This window comes from Pistacia vera, unplaced genomic scaffold (genome assembly GCF_008641045.1).
Source record: "Pistacia vera cultivar Batoury unplaced genomic scaffold, PisVer_v2 Contig81, whole genome shotgun sequence".
Classification (NCBI taxonomy): domain Eukaryota; kingdom Viridiplantae; phylum Streptophyta; class Magnoliopsida; order Sapindales; family Anacardiaceae; genus Pistacia; species Pistacia vera.
In genome coordinates, this window is record NW_022196679.1 from 399,863 (window position 1) to 420,743 (window position 20,881).

The window sequence follows — 20,881 nt, forward strand, 5'->3', positions numbered from 1 at the left end:
AACAATAACTCATCAGCGGTTGGCCTTGGCAACTCCCTGAATTTCATCCTTCTTCGAACCTAATTTTCTGGATCAGCATGTGATTACTTCTGGCAACTGCTTCTTTTGTGGCCAGACTGCTTGCAAATTAAGCACTTATTCATCTTCTGGGGAACCTCAAAGGCCGATGGAATACGCTTAACTGTTTTTCTCCCCCTTGCTGTCTTCTTGAATGGCGGATGGATGATAATGTCAGCCAACTCTAGCGGCACTACCCACTGCTCTTCTGGAGGCACTGGATATATCGTTTTTGAATAAGCTAGCATGTAGTGATTTGCCATATAGAGAGGGGAGCAAAGTTCCATGTAAATTCTTGAACCAAAATTCGGCTTCCGTTGGTGTTTCAGTGATGATAGTGTATGAGGACATGGTAAACGTTGAATGTCAAGCACCTTATAGCTGCAAGTTTTTCTAACAAGGTTAAATAGGGCATTCGGACCATAGCTTCGCACAATGAACTCTTGAGCATTAAAAGGATAGGCAAACAGTGCATTTGACAGTTCCAGACCTTCTCGCAATAATTTTTCAGTCGACAGAACAAGGATTGTAGTAAAATTATCTGACTCCGTACGATGCTCATGGAACCACCGTGACAATGTCCTTTGGATTGCATCAAAAAGTGCAACTATTGGAAACTCTCTTTCTATTAACAACATCAAATTTATGGACTTGGCTATGTTCATGGTCATGACATCAAACCTTCTTCCAGAAAAGTAAGCTATACTCCATCGCTCGAAACAACCATCATGCTCAAGATACTTAGCAACTCTATCATCTTTGATTCGGATTTGCTAGAAGTGCTCCTCGAACTCATCAACCCGATAAGCTTTTGCTGCCATGTAGTATGTTTGAAGGAGGCCAGCACACTTAAACTTTTGTTTTATGTTCTCACCAAGGTGTCTTATACAGAATCCGTGATGTGCTTGAGGGTAAATAGTGGCAATCCCCTTCTTTATAGAGTTGTGCCTATCGGATATTATGCATAACTCGTCACTGTCAGGCAATATCGTACGTAATTGCTGAAAAAACCAAGTCCATGATTTGTCATTCCCAGAGTCAACCACACACCATGCAATAGGATATTTGTGATTCTCGTTGTCTTGTGCAGTGGCCACCAACAATGTACCTCCATGCTTTCCCATCAAAAAGCAACCATCAACAACCAACACCTTTCTTATGTATACAAAACCCCTTATAGCAGAACCGTAAGCAACAAAAAAATATTTAAATATCATATTCTTGTCCCACTTCAAAGCTATCTTGCTACCTTAGTTTGTCAACTCAAGCATATAACGGTACACTTCTAATACTGCGTACCCATGCTCTGGCGTGCCCCTCACAAAATCTTGTGCACGTGTCTCCCTTTCCAGCATTTCCAGTAACTAACAACACATCCCAACTCTATGCGTACAAGTCTCTGAATGTCTTTAGGAGATGGACCTTTCCCTTCAACAAACTGACTTTTGACAAATTGTCCAATAACATCAGCGGAGGCTTGTCGATGCTCACCTGACATATGTCCCAAACCATATGTGTGCTCACAGGTATATGTTCTAAGAATAAATTTTTCGGACTCCGCCAACCTTCTATAATAAACCCGCCACTTGCACTTTCGGTCACGACATGCAACCGTCACAACCAATGAATTTGACTTTTTGGTGATGAACTCAAAATTACCTCTCATCGCAACAAGTTTTAGCTTCCTCACCAATTCCTCTTTGTTGTCAAATAAATACCCTATGCGTAACTCCGATCCATCCGTAAAAACATGAGCTGATTCACTAGTACCTGCAATTGCCTCTTCTGAACCTGCATAAACGACCATAGTGTTCTCTTCCTCACAAACCACACCTTTTGCATAATTTTTATTTAAAGGAATCTTTACATCTGCGGGAACATGTAGGGGGTTGGTAGCGTGCCAAATGCTCCAAATTAATAACCTTACTAAACTAACTACTAAATTGCATATAGGGTGAGCAAAGGTCGATCCCAGAGGGAATGATTCGATTAAATCCTACGTTCTAACCAATAACCACAACGAAAACAACAGAAAAATAAAATAAAATCTTAAACGGTAAACATGACAACAAAATAAAGAAAGGGGTTGTAGATAATGCAATCAAAAGTGAAACAAATAAATCTCAAATTGTAGAAAATATCAGATTAAAAACAATCAATTCTCGGTTCAAGATCCACCTAAACATGCATTGTATATTAACTAATCCTAACATTATTCTATCTCATTATTATGGAATTATTGACCCTAGGAAACAACAAGCTCTGCTACACGAATTTTCCCTTAACTGTCACTACTGAAACAAGCTCTTCAATTAGATCCTAACCTTTGAACAACCTAGAATAAGCTCTCTAAGTTTAATTCAATGGCAGCCTTAAGAATTAGGAAAATAGATCAATCCAAGCAACAATCACGCAAGTTCGGATTATTTAACTTAAGTTATGTTATTCAAGACAATAGACTGAAAACTTGTCCATAATCATCTATCATCATGTGTTACTCATTGAATAGAAAGAGGACAATTACGTATCACAATTCTTAATTCTAACAGATAAAATTCTGAATAAACAATTTAGCAGGCCATTACTAAATCACCCAAACAAAAATCATAAACAATTAAAACAGAATAACATAATAAATTCCAATAAGAATGAGATTAAGAACAATGTTATTGAAGTTAAGTTACACCAATAACATGAATTCAGGCTTCAAAATCCCCTTGAACTGAAGAAGAAAGATCAGCCACACATCTTGACGTAGAAAGTGAAAACTTAGAAAAAACCTACTGCCCTTCTCTTTTCTGTTTAACCTAACAACTCATAAATAAATAATGTCCTTTTTTTACTCAATTCTGCCCCAGGAAAAATGGAAATTACTTTCCTAAACCTTTCCTAAATGATAGACTTCCAAAACTGTCAATCCTTATCAGATATGGAAAACAGATTTCGTAATCCAGTTTGCACCAGGATTCTCACAAAGTAAAAAGACCTTTCTGGGCTTGGTCACTTTATAAAAGTTGTAGTTCTGGAGTGTAGATGAATCTGGGCTTTTGAATCACCTGCTTTCAATATTTGAAGCTCCAGTTAGGCCCATTCAAAGACTCAATACTCAGCCAAGAAATCCTTTTGCGAATAGGATTCCAGGTCCGGTTTTGAAACAACTAATGATGTCCCAAACGAACTCGGATTCTCGCCTATAATACCTTCCTGGAAAGCTTTTCGTCTACTTTATGTTTTCTGAAGAACACTTTTGCAATCGAGAAATCTGACTCTATGAAAAACTTGAAAAATGCAGCACTGGTCAGAATAACAAAAAATCTGGAATTTCCTAATCTTTTCTCAATTATTTCATAAAGGTTATCCAATTATGCCAAACTTACAAAATAAACTCTAATCAACTCTACTAGGCATAAAGCATAACAAAAAAACATAATATGGAAGGAATATAAATATATAAATTACGCTCTTATCAGGGGTCCTCCTCCTCAAAATTTTCATTTTGCCGCCCATGACCAACCTCTTCTACAGTGTCCTCCTCACCACCCAATTCACCGTCTACTCTTGATTTTTCAACTAACAAATCAATGCCCTCATAGTTCAAATTAAAACAAGGCAAATCTCTGCGAACTTCCTCGTTATCCCTTTCCTTTGAACCAACTTCCAGTGGTTTTCCTACAATAGAAACCCTTAAAATCGGCCTTGAACCATTATCGGCCATATCAATCATATATAACTTCACACTTTCATCCGACTTTAATATAGCAGGAGGTACCTTATAATGTTCAGGAACTCTGCTTAAAACATACTTCACAACTATATCACTACGTGAGCAACTCAAATTACCTCTTCTAATTATTTCATCAATCAACTTATCAAAACTAACCTTTGTGCTCACAGCAATTGGTATAACTTCTTTGCTCTTCCCAATCCACTTCCACCTACTTTCTTCCTCCACCCACTCACCAAAATATTCAACACCCAAAGCAACTTGACCCATGTCTAATAATAGCCAACTACCTATAATGCAAGAAAAAAAAATATTCTCAACTGATGTACTAAGGGTTGAAATATTTTAAAAAGCATTTGTACAATCGCTTGACAGATTTGGTGTATCGCTTAAGCGATCTGATATATCGTTTACTAGATCGCTTAAGCAATCCAGTGTAAATAAGCATGATCGCTTAAGCGATATAATGGATCGCTTAAGCGATCCAATGTAAATAAGCATGATCGCTTAAGCGATATTATGCCATTTACTGATTGCTTAAGCGATCTGCTGCTATACACCAGACTTTTAATAGATCGCTTAAGCGATCTTATGCCACATACCTGATTGCTTAAATGATCTATTTGCTGCATTACCAGACGTACCAAATCGCTTAAGCGATACACCAGATCGCTTAAGCGATCCATCATATCCAGAACACGTTTTCAGTCATCTCCACCTACAATCGGTGCTACCACCCCCAGCTACCCACAATGCAAGAAAATTTTCAACAAATTCCACTCCTTTCAACTTCCATTACATCAAACACAACCCAACAACCTAAACAACTAAATTAAAATCATAACCAAACCCAATCCATCATCAAATCTTTGTAATTCGAAATGGAAGATACACATACCTGCACGAAATTTCAGGAGGAGGAGGAGGAGGAGGAGGATATGTGTTGGAGAAGATGTTAATGGTGGAGGAATGCGTTAATGTGGCGAGAGGAAGAAGAAGAAGGTGTTTGGGTTTGTTTTTGCAAGATTTTCGACTCTTTGGAGACTTATTATAATTTTTAAAAGATTACACAATTATTCATTAATCCTAATCAACCCCCTAATTATGTTTAATTAAGCTTAATAAAAAAACAAGGCCATTTAGTTAAAATTTACAAACTATATAGCCTTTTAATTAAATTTTAAGTTAAAAATGGTGTTTTAATAAAATGCCCCTACAGATTTACAAACCTTGGGTGGGTACATGTCATTTACTCAACATAGCAATAACTTCACCTTCCACACTGTGATTTACAAATTTTTTTGGCTTGTAAGATATTTAATGGATCCTAGAGATTATTTGAAATGCGCACAAATGGCATGAATATCCCAATTAACAAATAATAATAATAATAATAATAATAATAATAACTTCCATATAATCCTTAAGTCAAGGGTGTTATATACAAACTTATTAATTAAAATTAGTATAAACATAAATAATGATACATGTACACACTTATTAATTTAATTTGACGTGTTATAATATATTATAACACAAGATATACCTGATTTCTCTCACATTTTATTTTATTTTATTTCTTACAGATCCAGGACAACATAAGGAATTGCATCTTTCCCATTGTGGCACTAACTGAGTATGAATTGATGATTTTGTGCATGTTCCATTAACGAAACCTAATTTATTCTTTGCACATAGAGAAACAATCATAGCTCTACTCCATAATCCATAGTTTTATGTTCCTACATGCTGTTCAGAAACAAGAACAGTACCTGGTGTATCAGAAGGATGAACATAGAGAGGAGAGTTTGTATCGATCGAAGGAACAACTGATTCTTTAGTGGAGGATGTCATTATCGACATTGAATTCTTAGCAAATCAAGCTAGAATGAAGAAACTGAGAAATTTTAAGCTCTATATAGCTTAGCAAAGATCAAATAGGAAGCTTGATTCAGCTGATTTTCAAGTTAGATTGCGGAAAATTAAAGCTCTGATACCATGTTGAAGAGTTTCAGTCTTAGTGCACAGAGGGAAATTTTGGGAAAAATTGCTTTATTGGTTCACTTTGTATCGTTATTGTACAAATGCTTTATATTACATTAAGATAAATTAACTCAACTAACTAGTTAACTAACTCAGGTTGTAACTAACTCAAGTAACCAACTAACTAATTGAACTGAAACTAAACTATATCAGTTAATTGATACAGTAAGTGAACTGATAAAGTTATAACAACTATTTAACATATTTGTTGCAATACTGGACGGTAGCAAGTCTACCATGTTCTTTGACTGGAAGGAAGAAAAACTCATAGGGGTCGTCTGGTAGGGGGTTAATGTGGGATTACTAGGTTATGTCATTTTATATTACTTGATAATCCCGTTTGATTGTCAAGTAATATAAGATTCCAGTAATCTTTAATAATATTGGAGGTAATACAATTATCTCAATTTTCTTAAATATTATAAGATTACCAAGTAATCTTTTTTTTTTTTTTTTTTTTTTGTTACAATTTTATCTCTTATTAATAAAATTTCAGGACAATAATGCCCTTATTTTTAAATTTATTTACATGAATGTTGTTTTTACTATTTCACCCCAATTATTTAACTTTTTAGACAAAATTACCCTTGAATTCAAAACAAATTGCAGCCCACCTAAGCGACCACCCCCACCCACCTGCCGCTGGCAACCACCGCCGCGGCTAGCAGCTGTTTTTGGAAAGGCGCACGGAAGGTTGAAAATGGTTGTCGTGCACCGATTTGGCCATTTTCGGCCAGCTATCTTTTTGGTTGTTGACGGCCAGATTGATGGTCGTTAATAACCAGATCTCTGGCCGAAAATGGCCATACAGAGCACGAAGGCCATTTCTTGCCTTCCGTGCACTGTTAGATTGCTGATTGCTGAAAACGGCCGGATCGTGCCAAAGATATGGCCGGAAAAGGTGATAACAACGCAAGCTTGCCCAAATCCGGTTGGCCTTGCATCGTTACGGTGCCGACGACCGACGATGGGTGGGTGGTGTGATGGTATTGGGTGGGCTGTAATTTATTATAAATACAAGGGTGTTAATGTCAAAAAACTTAACTAATCAAGGGTAAAATTGTAATGATAGATTTATGCAAATTAAATGTGTTATAAAGGTATTATTGTCTTAAAAATTTATTAATAAAAAATAAAATTATAATAAAAATAAGATCAAACGTAAATACGTAATTAGCTAATATAAGATGACTTACCCAAGCAAACGCAACCTTAATTTATTGGTAAACACATTTCTTCTTTCTTCTACTTTTCTGTTTCAAATCCGTTCTCTCTTTTTCTGTTCTCTTCCTCCTCCGTCTCTTTCTCCTCTTTCCTTCATCTCTTTCTCTTCCTTTATTTTCTTTCCTCCTCCCGAATCACATCCTCTAGTTGCCGCTGTTTGGCAACCAGATCTTGCCAGCCAGCCAGATCGCCAGGGTTCCGACTGAAGACTGAAGCTACTGAAGTTGTGAAGCCGTGAAGAGTGATCTTACGGGTGGAATTGATGATTGAAAATGGCCTCAACAACCCTTCCAATGGGTTGATTTGTGATGTTTTAAGGAATTTTCAATTGTGTTAGGGTTTGATTTGTGAGTTTCTGGTTTGATTTTGTTGAAGTCACGGGTGAAATTGATGATTGAAAATGGTTGACCAATTTTTCTTGAAGTTGGATTAGTGGTGGATTGATTTAGTTGTGAAGAAGATTGCCGATTTTGTGGAGGATTTGTTGGAGTAGGATCTGATTTTGTGGAGGTTTACAGATGGCCCTTTCTGTATCACGGTCTACTACCTTGTCAGAAGAAGATACGAGTAAGTAGTAGAAAATCAAATTAAATTTTCATAAGTAAATAAATAATAATAAAAAGTCTTCGGTATGTTTTTATTGCAGATGATTTCACGGATTACCAGCCACTATATGAAGCTATACTCCAGGGGAACCTGGAACATGTAAAAACAATCTGTGAAGACCCAAATAAACATGCGTTAGACGCCAGGATCTCGATACACTTGGACACAGCTCTTCATGTGGCTGTTGGGACAGGCAAGGCGCATCATATTGTGGAGTATCTATTGACTAAAATGTCAACAGATCAACTGGCAGTGACAAACACGGAGGGCAACACAGTCCTCTCCGTTGCTGCTATTGTTGGCAATGTCCAAGCAGCCAACATGATACTGATGAAAGTAGAACTTCTACAATTAATTCGAGTTAGAAACAATTCTGGCTGGATACCTTTGATTGAGGCTGCTCAGCATGGCCAAAAGGAGATGATTAAATATTTATTGCCATTTTGCGGAAACTTCTTGAAGCTTGTTTCTGTAACAGATTGGGAAGATGACAAGTCTGGTGTTTTTTTCGTAAATCTGCTCATAACTACTGGATTTTATGGTGAGTTAATTTTTTCTTTTGCTATTATTACTACTGCTTAATGAATAGACTTTAATGAGATAGCTGATACTTCTAAACAGATTTCAAATCCATGGCCAGTAAAATTCTCTGCTAGTAGTGCAAATTTCATTTTACTTTATTGATGCATATTTTTAGCCATTTTGTTGACGTAGAAATTTGAAATTAATAATCCTAAATTCCTGTCCATCATAATTGTGTCTCAGACTTGGCACTAGACGTGCTCGAAAAATATGAAAGTTTAGCTACAATGGAGTTATATGGTGGCGACTCCCCTCTGAGTAGAATAGCAGCAAAGCCATCGGCATTTTCAAGTGGAAGACGAAAAGAGCTAAAGGTTTGGCACTACTTGTACTTCTCTAAAGGTGAGCATACATTTCTTACACACTAATAAATCTTCTATCGCGTCCATCATCTCACATGTATCCCTATTACTTTTTTTTTATCCCTATTTTCTGGGTTCTAAATTTCTCTTACCTTTTCATGCATTAGTAAAAGTTATTTTTATTCTTCCAGTATTATTCCTACTCTGGAGATGAAGATATTTAATAGAGATATAATTAATTATGAAATGATAACACGTTGAAATTAAAGAAAATTAAAAACCATCAATCTTTTATAAAAAATTAAGAGCTAAGAAAATTTCAAAATTTTTGTTAAAACAATCCAGCTCTCGAGGGGCTGCTCTCTTTCTCTCCTTTTTATGCATGACGCTGGAAGGAATCCGAACTTTTACGTATGAAATTCTAGCATGTTTTCTTCTTCTGATTTACAATATATTTCTCGCTAGCTATATATATATTGATGTGTGTTTAATTTGCAGTTCCAAGTTATAGGAAGGAAATACGAGAAACAAGATTGATGCATCACAAAGCACTTCAACTTGTCAAATACTTGTGTGGGAAAATTAAAAGTAGTAAGCCAGACTATCATACAGCTAAACGGTTACTAAAACCACCGCTCCTTTTAGCGGCAGAATTGGGGGTTTGCGAAGTGGTGGAAGAGATTATAAAATCATATCCAGATGCAATCTGGTTTACAAATGAAAAGAATCATAGTGTATTCCACTTGGCAGTCTTGAAGCGTCAAGAAAAGGTATTCAAACTCATATTTCAGATGGGCGGTCAAAAACATTTGTTGTTGATGTCCCAAGATGTTGACGGAAATAATATCTTGCACTTAGCTGGAAAATTGGCTCTCAAATATCAGCTCCATCACATCCCTGGTGCAGCCTTACAGATGCAGCGTGAGTTACAGTGGTTCGAGGTACTATGACTTTTGTTATAAACATTATTTATGCATGTTAAGTACTTCAGTCTCTCCCCCAAGCCAAATGCATCCCATATCCATATGTATGCTAAAACTTCTTAACCTATAGCGATTAGTCTAAAAAGGAAACTGTTATTAGAAGTTCAATGTGTCATATTTTTTTAGTTATTTTATTATTAATATTTTTTCTACAGGAAGTGGAGAAAATTGTGAAGCCTAGTTACAAAGAGGATAAAAATTCTAAACAAGAAACTCCAGCAATGATATTTACTGAACAACACAAGAAACTCGTTGAAGACGGTGAGAAATGGATGAAAGTTACAGCAAACTCATGCTCAATAGCTGCGGCACTGATTGCCACTATAGTATTTGCAGCAGCAATCACTATACCTGGTGATTACGCTGATAACGGCGTACCAAATTTTTACAGAGAGGCAGCCTTCAAGATCTTTAGCATTTCAGATGCACTCTCTTTATCCTCATCAACTGCTGCCATCATAATGTTTTTGTCCATCCTTACGGCACGGTATGCAGAATATGATTTTCGTTATTCCCTACCCAAAAGGTTAATATGGGGTCTTTTTATGTTGTTCGTCTCTCTTATTACCCTGATGGTAGCGTTTTGTGCCATTGTTTTTCTGGTGTTTTGTGACCAAAAGGCAAATTGGTTATTTGGTTTAGTAGTGGGCTCAGCCTTGGTACCTGTGTTCATGTGCGCTGTTTCGCAGTTTCCCCTCTTATGGGAACTGTTCATTTCGACATATCGCCCAGGCATTTTCCGCAAGCAAGGCACACGAGTCCTCTACTAAGTGATGATAAGTGATAAAACATATTGAAATTAGTCTCTTTAGAGAGTGTGACTAGATAAGAAAAGATTTGCTCTATTATTTTGAATTCTACTGACATTGCTGTATTGCCATCTTCACATGGGCTGAACCTGAAATACATGAAACTGTTATTATCATGATCTAGTTCCGATTCTGAATTATCTTAATGCATAGGAGAGCAAATCAATAGAGAGAATGTTGAATCTGACAGAAAGCGCATTCTGTGTATCTACCACATGGATTGACAGATATCAATAATAGAACCACATGGAAATAAAGATTGATTATAAACCAATATAGTACAGGCTATGTATGAACAAGACTATTACTCCGGATGGTTTTAGGCCGCCGATATAGTTTCGAATTATTATAAGCATGGAATCTTTTATAATTTTGAATTATTTAGGCCGTTGATATATAAATTTTTATATACAAATTGATGCGGTGCAAAAGAATTGACGAGCACATGCAAAAAAGCAATTAAATTAATGTAGATAGATGATATTACAAGAATTGAGTTGTGTTCAGTTATTTTGTGGACAAGAATTTATATGTTCAGTTTGTACATATATTGACATGACTATTAATGTAACGTTCACAAGTCTTTCTTTAAAAATGAAATTGGTATTGTTTTATATAGAAAACATATATATTAATAGAAACTTAAATTTCACCTTGTTGATGCGTGATTTGTACACCAACCAAACGCACTGTGAAATGCTAAGTTAGCTCAAAAGACACATGTGGATAAAGGAATGAGAGTAAAAAGAGATGAACAACAGTATTTAAAGTGGTTCGGATGCTTTAAGGAAGCAAGTCCTACGTCCACTGATGTTGTATTAATGATGGCGAACAGGTCGCGGTCAGCAAGCTGACTTTACAAGTGATTACAAGAGAGAGAGAGAGAGAGAGCGTATATGCTATTTTTTTTAAGAGAGATTAGGTAATCCCTAAAATGAGAGAAGAACTCTCAATTTATAGTGGGATGGATTAAGTTAATGATTACTAAATCAATGATTTGGAGGGGTTATCTAGGCAAATCCTTCTTTATGTCCCATAGCCCACTTCCTAGAGTGATTTACGCAATTTGTTGCAGAGATTTGATGGGATTTTCATGTTGACTGGACCTTGCATCAGCCCTACTTTTTCAGGCATAACACACCCATAAAAGGTTAGCCAAACAGTCAGATTCACGGTTTGCTCTCACAAAGTCTAAGGTTTAAATCCTATCATGGACATCTATATAATCAAAGCTCATTATATAATCAAATTTATAATAAAATTGTTGAAGTTTTAGAAGATTATGAGGTTCTTGATAAAGTGATAAGTTTAACTTTAGATAATGCAAATGCTAATACTACAGCTATAGATTTTTTTAAATTAATTATCCTTTTTATAATAATTTAAAGTTTTCTCACCAACGTTGTGCATGTCATATCATTAATTTAATTGTGAAAAGTGGTATGAAAATAATTAAATAAAATATTGGTAGAATTAGGGAATCTTTAGCTTGGATTATTAGTAGTAATAAAAGAAATGTTGAATTTCAAGACGTTTGTATAAAATCAAATATGTCTCCTAGAACTTATGCATTAGACATACCTGTTAGATGAAATAGTACTTATTTAATGCTTGATTCATGTTTACCTTATGCTAATATAGTTAATTATTTTATAGCAAATAATAGAGGTCCTCACTATTTGGTAGAAAATGATTGGCAAATAGCTAAAATATTTTATTCTTTTCTTAAAATTTTTTACCAATCCACTTTACAACTCTCTGGTATGTATTATCCTACTAGTCCATTGGTAATACATACAATTATAAAAAGTTCCGAGTTATTTACAAAAAACAAAGACAATGAAATTTTAAATGCACCAATAAAGGCAATGGAAATTTTTTTTTTTGAAATATTGGAAACCTATTCTTTTTCGTTATTGTTTAGTTGCTATATTTGATCCTAGAATTAAATTAGCACGTTTAGAAAATGGTTTTGATAGTTTAAGTGAAAATTTACAAACCGAAGCATATGCCAATCAAATAGGAGAGGTAAAAAATAGTCTTTTCGAAGTATATTTCCAATATGAAAACAGGTATGGGAACCTACAAAGAGGCGAAATATCCAGGGAAGCTGCATCAGAAGAAACAAATGAAGACTTCTACTCTTGGAGCACACTGAATAGGCCGAAGAGGACCTGAATCCGAAGCACAACCTCCTCTTCAGAAGCACCACCACCAACAACAACAATAACAGCTAATATACTGTCCTCCATGGAGTCGCAGAGTAATGAACTTCAACAATATTTGGCAACCCCCGAAATGTTACCATCAGATCACTTTGATCTCTTAGAGTATTGGAGAGCCAGAAAATGTATTTTTCCGGTATTATCAATACTTGCCTTGGATGTTTTCACTGTTTTTATCTCAACCGTCTCATCCGAACAAACATTTAGTCTAAGTGGAAGAATTTTAAATGAAAGGAGGACTAAACTTTCTCCAAAAATGACTGAAGTCCTCACATGTCTTCGAGATTGGGAACAATTGCACCATCAAAATCAATACTAGGTTATCGACAATACTTTAATAAAATCATTTCAATTTTGTAATATTGATGATACAGATGAAGGAGGTCCTAGTGAACCACCCCCAAATCAGTTGTTTTGTAAAATGTAATTTATAAATTAATTGTCAATTATTGCACTCTTTTTTCTTTACCAAGTTTTTCTCCCATTGGATTTTTCTTGGTAAGGTTTTTAACGAGGCAATAATTGTTGTAATTTCTTATTTTATTTTTTGATAAATGAATAAATCTAATTTTTCTTATATTACAATTTTATTATATTAAAATTGAATTAATATTTGAAATGTTAACGAAAAAAATTAATTGAATTGAATTATTGATATTTGAAAAGTTAACTAAAAACAATTACATTTATACTTTATTCATTTATAAATTGTTAATTATTTATTTGAAAAGTTAAATAAATAAAACCAAAAAAAGAAAAAATCGGGCTAACCCGACGGGTTAGGGTTGGTGGGCCACCAAATTAACTAAAAACAATTACATTTATAATTTATTCATTTATAAATTTTTATGAAAACCACCGTAAACCGCCAATAATCACCATAAATCACCACAAAATCCCTGCCCATCCACTGCAAAAACCACCTTCAAACCAACCTTAAACCATCACAAAAATCATCTTACCATGGATACTCACAAAACCTCCGTCAAACACAGATAAAAAAATTAAGAAGAAAACTCACAATCAAACTCCCAAAGACTAACGAAATGACCAAGCAAATTTCTTGTGGCAGCCATAGGAGCCGGGAGCTGCTCTTAGTAGTGCCGCCACGCAGGTCACGGCCTCCAGGTAAGCTCTTCGCTTCAGCACGCGAGCTGTTGAAATTTCATTCTAATTAGCTGAAACTGAAGATTGGTTGGGTTTCTCGGTTTAGATTACAACTTGAGTGTTCAGTATTTAAGCATGAAATGCACCTCCGGTTCTATGATGGATAATAAGTTTTCTTGTATTTTTTTGCATGGATCAATTATGGGCAGATGTTGAAATATGGGGTTGTTCGAATGCATGACTTAGTACAGGAAATAATGAACTGGGAAAGATGTTATTTGAGTGGTCGTCTACAGAAACCGGTGTGCCTTCCTGATTTTTCCATTTTTTTCTCCTATGTTTCTTCGTTTAACTGTATTATGCAATCGACATTTCTTCCAAGCTGGCTGAAGATCTTGTCTATTTTATTGGTTTTCGAATTGAGAGCTTTAAAAGGTTTTAGACATAAGTAAATGTGTTAAACCCACAGTGAAAATTGCTGTGCCACAGTAATCCTGTCTTTCCTCAGTTATTTAGTGCTCAGTACCTAGCAGATTCAACCCTGGATTAACAATTTTTTTTCTTTTAATAATCTGCTTGTTTTATCTTTATCTGACTATGTAGGAACAGGACTACAATAACATCTACATGGATAAATTGCTAGACGTCATGCCAACTATTCATTATAAACCACCAATCATTGTTAGTAGCTAAGATATAGTAGGCTGCCTGGCTGCCAATTGTAATGTTACAAAAATGTACTGATTGACAAACAAGTGTGGTTCATAGGTGTTCTGTCTGAAAAAGTAGGGCTGACACAGAGTACTGTCAGTGTAAGTGGTCAGAGCTTAGGTAAGTCCAGCAGCCATTCAGATGCAGCCACATCGTATACTGACGAGAGCGGCATGCTCCTATCAGTGCAGTGGGTGCGCGCTAGATTGACGAAATGCTGGAGATGGTCCACATGTCCAATCCCTGCATAAACAGAGGAAATCACTCGAACAAATGAGCAATGAGACACAAAGAAGGATTTGCACGGTATCTGTCCCCTTTTTACAGATTCAGTAATCATTGCCTTAATTCATCCCACTATAAATAGAGGGTTGCTCTCCCGTTTGTGGGATTAACTAATTTCACTCTGGAATTGCTCTCTTGTATTCTTGTACTCTCTAAACTATAAATTAGCTCGCCAAAAGTAACTTGATCTTATACTTTAATATAATATCAGTGGACGTAGGTTTAACTTGTTCAAGCATCCGAACCACTTTAAACATTGTCCTTCATCCTTTATTCAATCCATTATCTCCTTATTCACGTGTGTCTTCTGAGTCAGCTCAGTATTTCACGTGTGTCTTCTGAGTCAGCTCAGTATTTCACATGTGCGAGTCTTTGGTGTCAAAATCAAGTATCAACAATAGGTTCCTTAGATTTCATTTGATGTGTGATCACATCAATGGCAGGAGAATATTTTATTTTTAGCTGATTATCCTTAATTCCTCTTCTCCTGAACGGTGTTTTTCATAGCTGCCTTCTACTTTCTTTGCTCTGCTTTTACTGCTTAATTATTACCTGAGATGGAAAATTTGAGGTTGTCATCTCATATATAATATGTTACTCATATACCAATCTTAGGGAGTTCAAATGTTGCTCTTGCAGGTACACATACTTGTGGATAATCTGGATACTGCAAATACAAACTCTGTTAATTTGAGGGCTGCATTGTCTGCTGCTCCCCTCTTCCATGTCACTTTTCATTCATTTTATAGTTGCTGGAGTTATGATTAGGTCTTTGATTGTGCAGGAAGATCTCTTTGCCAAAATATGTAGCCTTTCATATATGGGAGATTTGCGTGTGCTTGTTGCAGAGAATAATGATCACACCTAAATAAAAATATTGAGAAAATTGATTTGGGGCTTTCAAATGTGCATAGTTCATGGTTGACGTTTTCATGTTGTGAATTTTTCTGGAGTGGAGGTTAAAACTGAAGTTTTATTAAACCACCAAAAAATAAAAAAAATAAAAAAATAAAAAAATTTGTTTGTCTTTATGGAGATAGTCATATCCGATCGGTGAGAAATTTGCCGTTCATTGGAGGTATGCAATAATAAATGGTGATCATTAAAAAGTCATACAAATAATTCGTTGATGGGTGTGAGAAGACCAACTTTTGCTAGAGTCCCTCTCTTCCTCCCTCTGTTTTGCTCCATCTATATATTAAATTTGCGTTAATAATAAGAGCTATACAGAAAAGAATAAGCATTTTTTTTTTTTTTCTAAGAAAGATTCTGGTTTTCATGTATAAAATTTACCTCAGGTAAAGAAGATTGTGCAAGGGCAGTTTGATTTTTTCCGCTCAATTTGTAAGCCATTTCTTCAAGAATATTTGGCCAAAGACTTCTTGAGAGTCACATCATCTGGAAGTCACCAAGCAAATATATCACAGGTTTGTAAAATTCGACCTTTATTAGTACCCAAATACTTGATTATGTATTGGCCTCATACCAAATATGACATATATATGTAAAATTTAGGTTAACCTCTATTTACTTATGTTACTTATAATCAATTCTTGAGACGGGTCTGTATGGATCTAACTGGTTTTTAATTTTTGGAATTTAGATTTCTCCATTGTCGGTTCAATGTTCCATTGTTTATACACAATATATTTGTTCTGGTGAAAGTAAATTCTTTTTCATGAAAAAAGTTCTAAAAATTTGTTTTATTAAGTAAACTGTTGTTTAACGCTTTGTTTCTTGTCATCTTATGCTTTGAAGCGCTGAGTTCTACATGTTTCTGTCGCTTGAATCAGGCTTGTGGCTTGCTAGTCACTAGTCCACCAGAATTAGAATCAATGGGCAGTGTATACTATGGTTCGTAGTGTATGCCAATAACGGCTATTGGTTTAATTAATTTTATCCTTGGATTGGTATGTTATGAACCATATGTAAAACCTATGACTGAGAAAATATTTAACTTAAAATTTTGCATAGAAGGCAGCATGAAGTTGAAATAAATTAATTTCTCTCAAAGCAATTACCAATATTGAAGGGTATTCTGAACAACATTATACGCTAGGGTATTTAAACAATTTACCAGACTTATTTCGAAGGTACTGAAGATACTTTTACACATACCTGATCATTCATTATTCCAGTCTGTCAATAGATTGCGAAATAAATTCAACTTGCTATATCACGGATAGGAAGTTGCAAGCTACTAAAAAACTGCATTCTGGATAAACAATGGATGACACAATAGAACAAAATTTAATTGGGAAACATTCTAAAACATTATTCAGTAGAAAACATGATTGACATCAATCAAGTCAAAAAAAAAAAAAAAGCAGGAATCGGAATTGAAACCTTTTCACTTGTTGACGACTTTGACAAATCTCTAAGAAATCTGCAACAGTTGAACAGCAACAAATTACACATCGAACCAACAACACAAACATGAATCCAAAAATATTTAAATATACTATGGTTGTAGTGTTATCATAATACGGCTATTGGTTTATTAATTTTATCCTTGGATTGGTAATGTTATGAACCATTAGGTAAAACCTATGACTGAGAAAATATTTAACTTAAAATTTGCATAGAAGGCAGCATGAAGTTAGAATAAATTAATTTCTCTCAAAGCAATTACCAATATTGAAGGGTATTCTGCAACATATACGCTAGGGTATTTAAACAATTTACCAGACTTATATCGAAGGTAATGAGAGATACTTTTACACATACCTGATCATTCATTATTCCAGTCTGTCATTTGATTAAGCTTTCCTCAGGGTGGGACAATTTTGTATCATCAATTCGCTAAGGTTGAAGAGGTTCAGTATCCCATCTGGCAGAGATGACAGTCCTTGGCAGCTTACAATCAAGTTTTTGAAGCGCTGTGAGATTTACAAGCCATGCTGGTAATTCTGTACTTAGGACATGGTCATCCGCAGATACTCTAAATGTTAGCAGATCCTTCAAGAATCATTTGGGGTAAGTCTTCTAGTCCTTCTAAATCATAAATTATGAAAACTTTAAGGTTCAGACGGAAGTCTTTCCCTTGCAAGCCCATCTGCAGATTAACTGTCAGACAACTGTATATAACAAACTTCTCCAACCTCTTAAGATGTTGTATATCATCTAGCAATGAGTTCATGCTATCACAGCCTTTCAAAATCAAAGTTCGGAGGCTGGTGAGACTTTGCACCACTTCAGAAATACTTTCCAGATGGTGATAGTTATACAAGTGCAGATATCGTAGGGAACTGAAACATTCAACTCCAATTTGTGGTAGATGCCTATCTGTTGTAGTCATTTCCAAATATCTGAGGCCGATCATTTTTCCCATATTATTAGGAAAATTCTTAAGCCTTGAACAACCAAGAAGTCTTAAGATCTGCAAACTCCGAAGTTTACAAATACCTGCACAGAGTTTCTTCAGAATTAAATTCCAAGATAAGTCAAGACATGTCAAATGTTTCAATGCACCGACAGAATCTGGTAGCACTTCAAATTGTAGACCACTCAAGCACAACAACCTGACGTATTTAAAATTTGATGTCCATGTGTTAACAAAGGATTCAGAAACCTGCTCAAATTGAATACTTTGCATATTGATGGTCCGCAACTTGTTCGAACTGAATGAAACATTTGGAATACAATTTTCACAGCCAATAAATGACAAATGTCGAGCATTTATGGAACGATAATGGATTCTGAGATCTATCACCTTGCACTCACTTTGTGCCACTTCCTTGACAAGATCATGAACGAAGTTATACATTTTAAATGTAAAATAATTACCATGAATTTTAATATCATGAAAGAAACACCTAAAAATCAATTCCTTTAAATATTGCAATCCAACATTTTCCAACTCTTCATTTTCATGGTAAGTTGCAACAAAAAGTGCAATATTTCTTACCAAATGTTTGCTCGTCTTGGATAATGTGCTGAATGAAAATAAAAAGAAATGGGTTTCATCTACCCTTTTGTCGCAATACACCAGAGTTGCAAGAGTGGTTTTTCCCATACTAGCAGTTCCAACTATAGGAATTACAGATACCCTTTCATCTTCTCTGTTTGGTTCCATCAAAAAGTGTACAATATTTTCCTTATCTTCGTCTCTCCTAAAAAATTTGGAAGTACCCAGAAAGGAATTGTTCATCCCCATCTCTCCTGAATAAACACGCCTAAATTCTTGCTGATTCTCATCATATATAGACCTAATAGCAGCTGCTTTTTCATCTAATTTTTTCCTAATATCCTTGATTTTTCCATAATATATGATAGCACTGAGTTTGCTTACCTGTTTCGCCAGTACTTCACACTTCAATTCATCCAACACATCCTCAGCGTCATACAACAGTTCTGAAAGCTTTTCAAGCCCAATCTGCAGCTTGCAGTTTTGTGCCTGTTGTGCCTCAGCGTTCAATACTGCGTCTTTGACATCGCACAAGATTTGTTTGTCCTTCGTTATTTCTTTTCGAACCCTCGACGACAAGCGTATTTCTGCGAAAGCAAGAAAATCCATCTTCGTCAAAATGTTTGCTGCAATGGTGGACGGAAATGATTCTGCCATGTTCTTTGAGAGGAAGGAAAGATCGGGATAAATGAATTAGCTGATAAGTGAGGACTGATGATTTGATTTTTTGATTATGTATTAGTTGACTTTTTGTCAACGGCCGGTTTACTGAAAGAAGACAACTTGCCTTATCAGCTCCAGCGGCCGAGTCGCTTGCCTTGTGGATTATCATATCCCAACAATGTTACCAGCATAGCAAGCGTAAACACCATTTACCCACCTAAGGTTTGGCGAATTACATTTTCCGCTCATAGTTTCATAAATTCTAGATTCCCACCTTTAAATTAATAGACAATCGTTTAATTTAATTGTTAAAAGGTAAAATGGTTAGCACACAACTGTCCCACCTCTCTCTCTCCCTCCTTTCACTCCTTCCTTTCTCTCCTAGACTTTAGCTGGATTTTAGTCAGATTTTGCACCAAAATTGGCGTTGATTAAACCACCTGACTCCATCATCATCTTCCTCTCACCATCCTCTTCAAAAACCCCACCAGCACTACCACCAATAGTTGTCATTTCCACTTTTCGTGAGTACATCTCTCCATCGCGACACGCTCGTAAGTTTGTTGTGTTTGTGCTACGTCCACCATCCATTATCCACCGCCAACATCAAGCTTCTCTCTTCTCCCTTGACACACCAATAACCATCTCAAGTCGCACAGGTTGTCATTTCCTACTCACGGTCGTCTTTCATTTTCTAGATTTGTGAGTGGGTGGTGGGTTGTGGTTGAATTTGTGAGTAATTTGGTGGTTGTTGTTTGGTGGCGGCGGGGTTGACTTTGGGGTTTAGAGGGATTGCAATGGTGGTGGATGGGTGGAATGGTGGTTGGCTCAGTTTGTGGTTGTTTTTGGATGGGTTTGTATGTGGTTTTGTAGCTGAGTTTGTGGAGGTTTTTTAGGTGGGTTTGTGGCTGAATTTGTGAGTGATTTGGTAATGGTTGTTTGGTTGAGGCTCATTTTGGGGTTTACAGGGATTGTGATGGTGGTGAATTTGGGGTTTTGGTCATGATAGTGGTGGTGGGTGGTGATGGTGGTGGTTGGATGGTGATGATGATGGTGATGGTGGTTGGGTGGTGGTGTAATCAAAAGTAAGGGAAGTATGGTAATAATAACTAGGGGTGTTCAAAAGAACCTATTGAAACCGGAACCTACGAGTACTTGGGGTTTGGTTCCGGTTTCTACCTAAAACCAACAGTCGACGGGTAGGTTCCGGTTCCAAATTTTTGGAACCATTACTGTACGGTTCTGATTCCAATTCCTATAGTTAGGAATCGGAACCAAGAACCAGAAACCAGGAATCGAGACTAATATAAAATAAAATTAAAGATTAGGGGGGTTAATAAAAACTTTTATAGAAAAAGTAATGTGAATACATTTATATTTATATTCCATAACATTTAAAGTAAGTTGGTTTGACTTTTGAGAATCTACCTTTACAAAGTAATGGAGTTTGTAATTTTGAATACATTTATATTTATATTTCATAACATTTAAAGTAAGTTGGTTTGACTTTTGAGAATCTACCTTTACAAAGTAATGGAGTTTGTAATTTTGAATTTATAATTTGTAATTTTATTTTTGTTAACAAGTGCCAAGTGGGGGGTATTTGTAAGTTTTTAGGGATTTTTTGTTATTTTAAAACTTTTGGGGGGTCCT

At 35.7% G+C, this 20,881-nt stretch overlaps 3 protein-coding genes across 3 annotated transcripts; 2 read left to right on the forward strand and 1 right to left on the reverse strand.

Moving 5' to 3' along the window:
- The first annotated feature begins 7,140 nt into the window (after window positions 1-7,140).
- LOC116117460 (protein ACCELERATED CELL DEATH 6-like) lies at window positions 7,141-10,395 on the forward strand. The gene is made up of 5 exons (XM_031403484.1): window positions 7,141-7,615; window positions 7,695-8,195; window positions 8,420-8,578; window positions 9,037-9,479; window positions 9,677-10,395. Exons 1-5 carry the CDS (start codon window positions 7,567-7,569, stop codon window positions 10,289-10,291), a joined length of 1,767 nt encoding a protein of 588 aa, XP_031259344.1. The 5' UTR covers window positions 7,141-7,566; the 3' UTR covers window positions 10,292-10,395.
- A 3,500-nt stretch (window positions 10,396-13,895) lies between these two features.
- Window positions 13,896-17,501, forward strand: LOC116117438 (phosphatidate cytidylyltransferase, mitochondrial-like). Its single transcript, XM_031403459.1, has 5 exons — window positions 13,896-13,964; window positions 15,298-15,379; window positions 15,420-15,515; window positions 15,952-16,085; window positions 17,433-17,501. The coding sequence occupies exons 1-5, from the start codon at window positions 13,896-13,898 to the stop codon at window positions 17,499-17,501; spliced, it is 450 nt and encodes a 149-aa protein (XP_031259319.1).
- A 98-nt stretch (window positions 17,502-17,599) lies between these two features.
- On the reverse strand, window positions 17,600-19,222 carry LOC116117439 (putative disease resistance protein RGA3). The gene has a single exon (XM_031403460.1). It carries the CDS (start codon window positions 19,220-19,222, stop codon window positions 17,600-17,602), a length of 1,623 nt encoding a protein of 540 aa, XP_031259320.1.
- Between the last annotated feature and the right edge of the window lie 1,659 nt (window positions 19,223-20,881).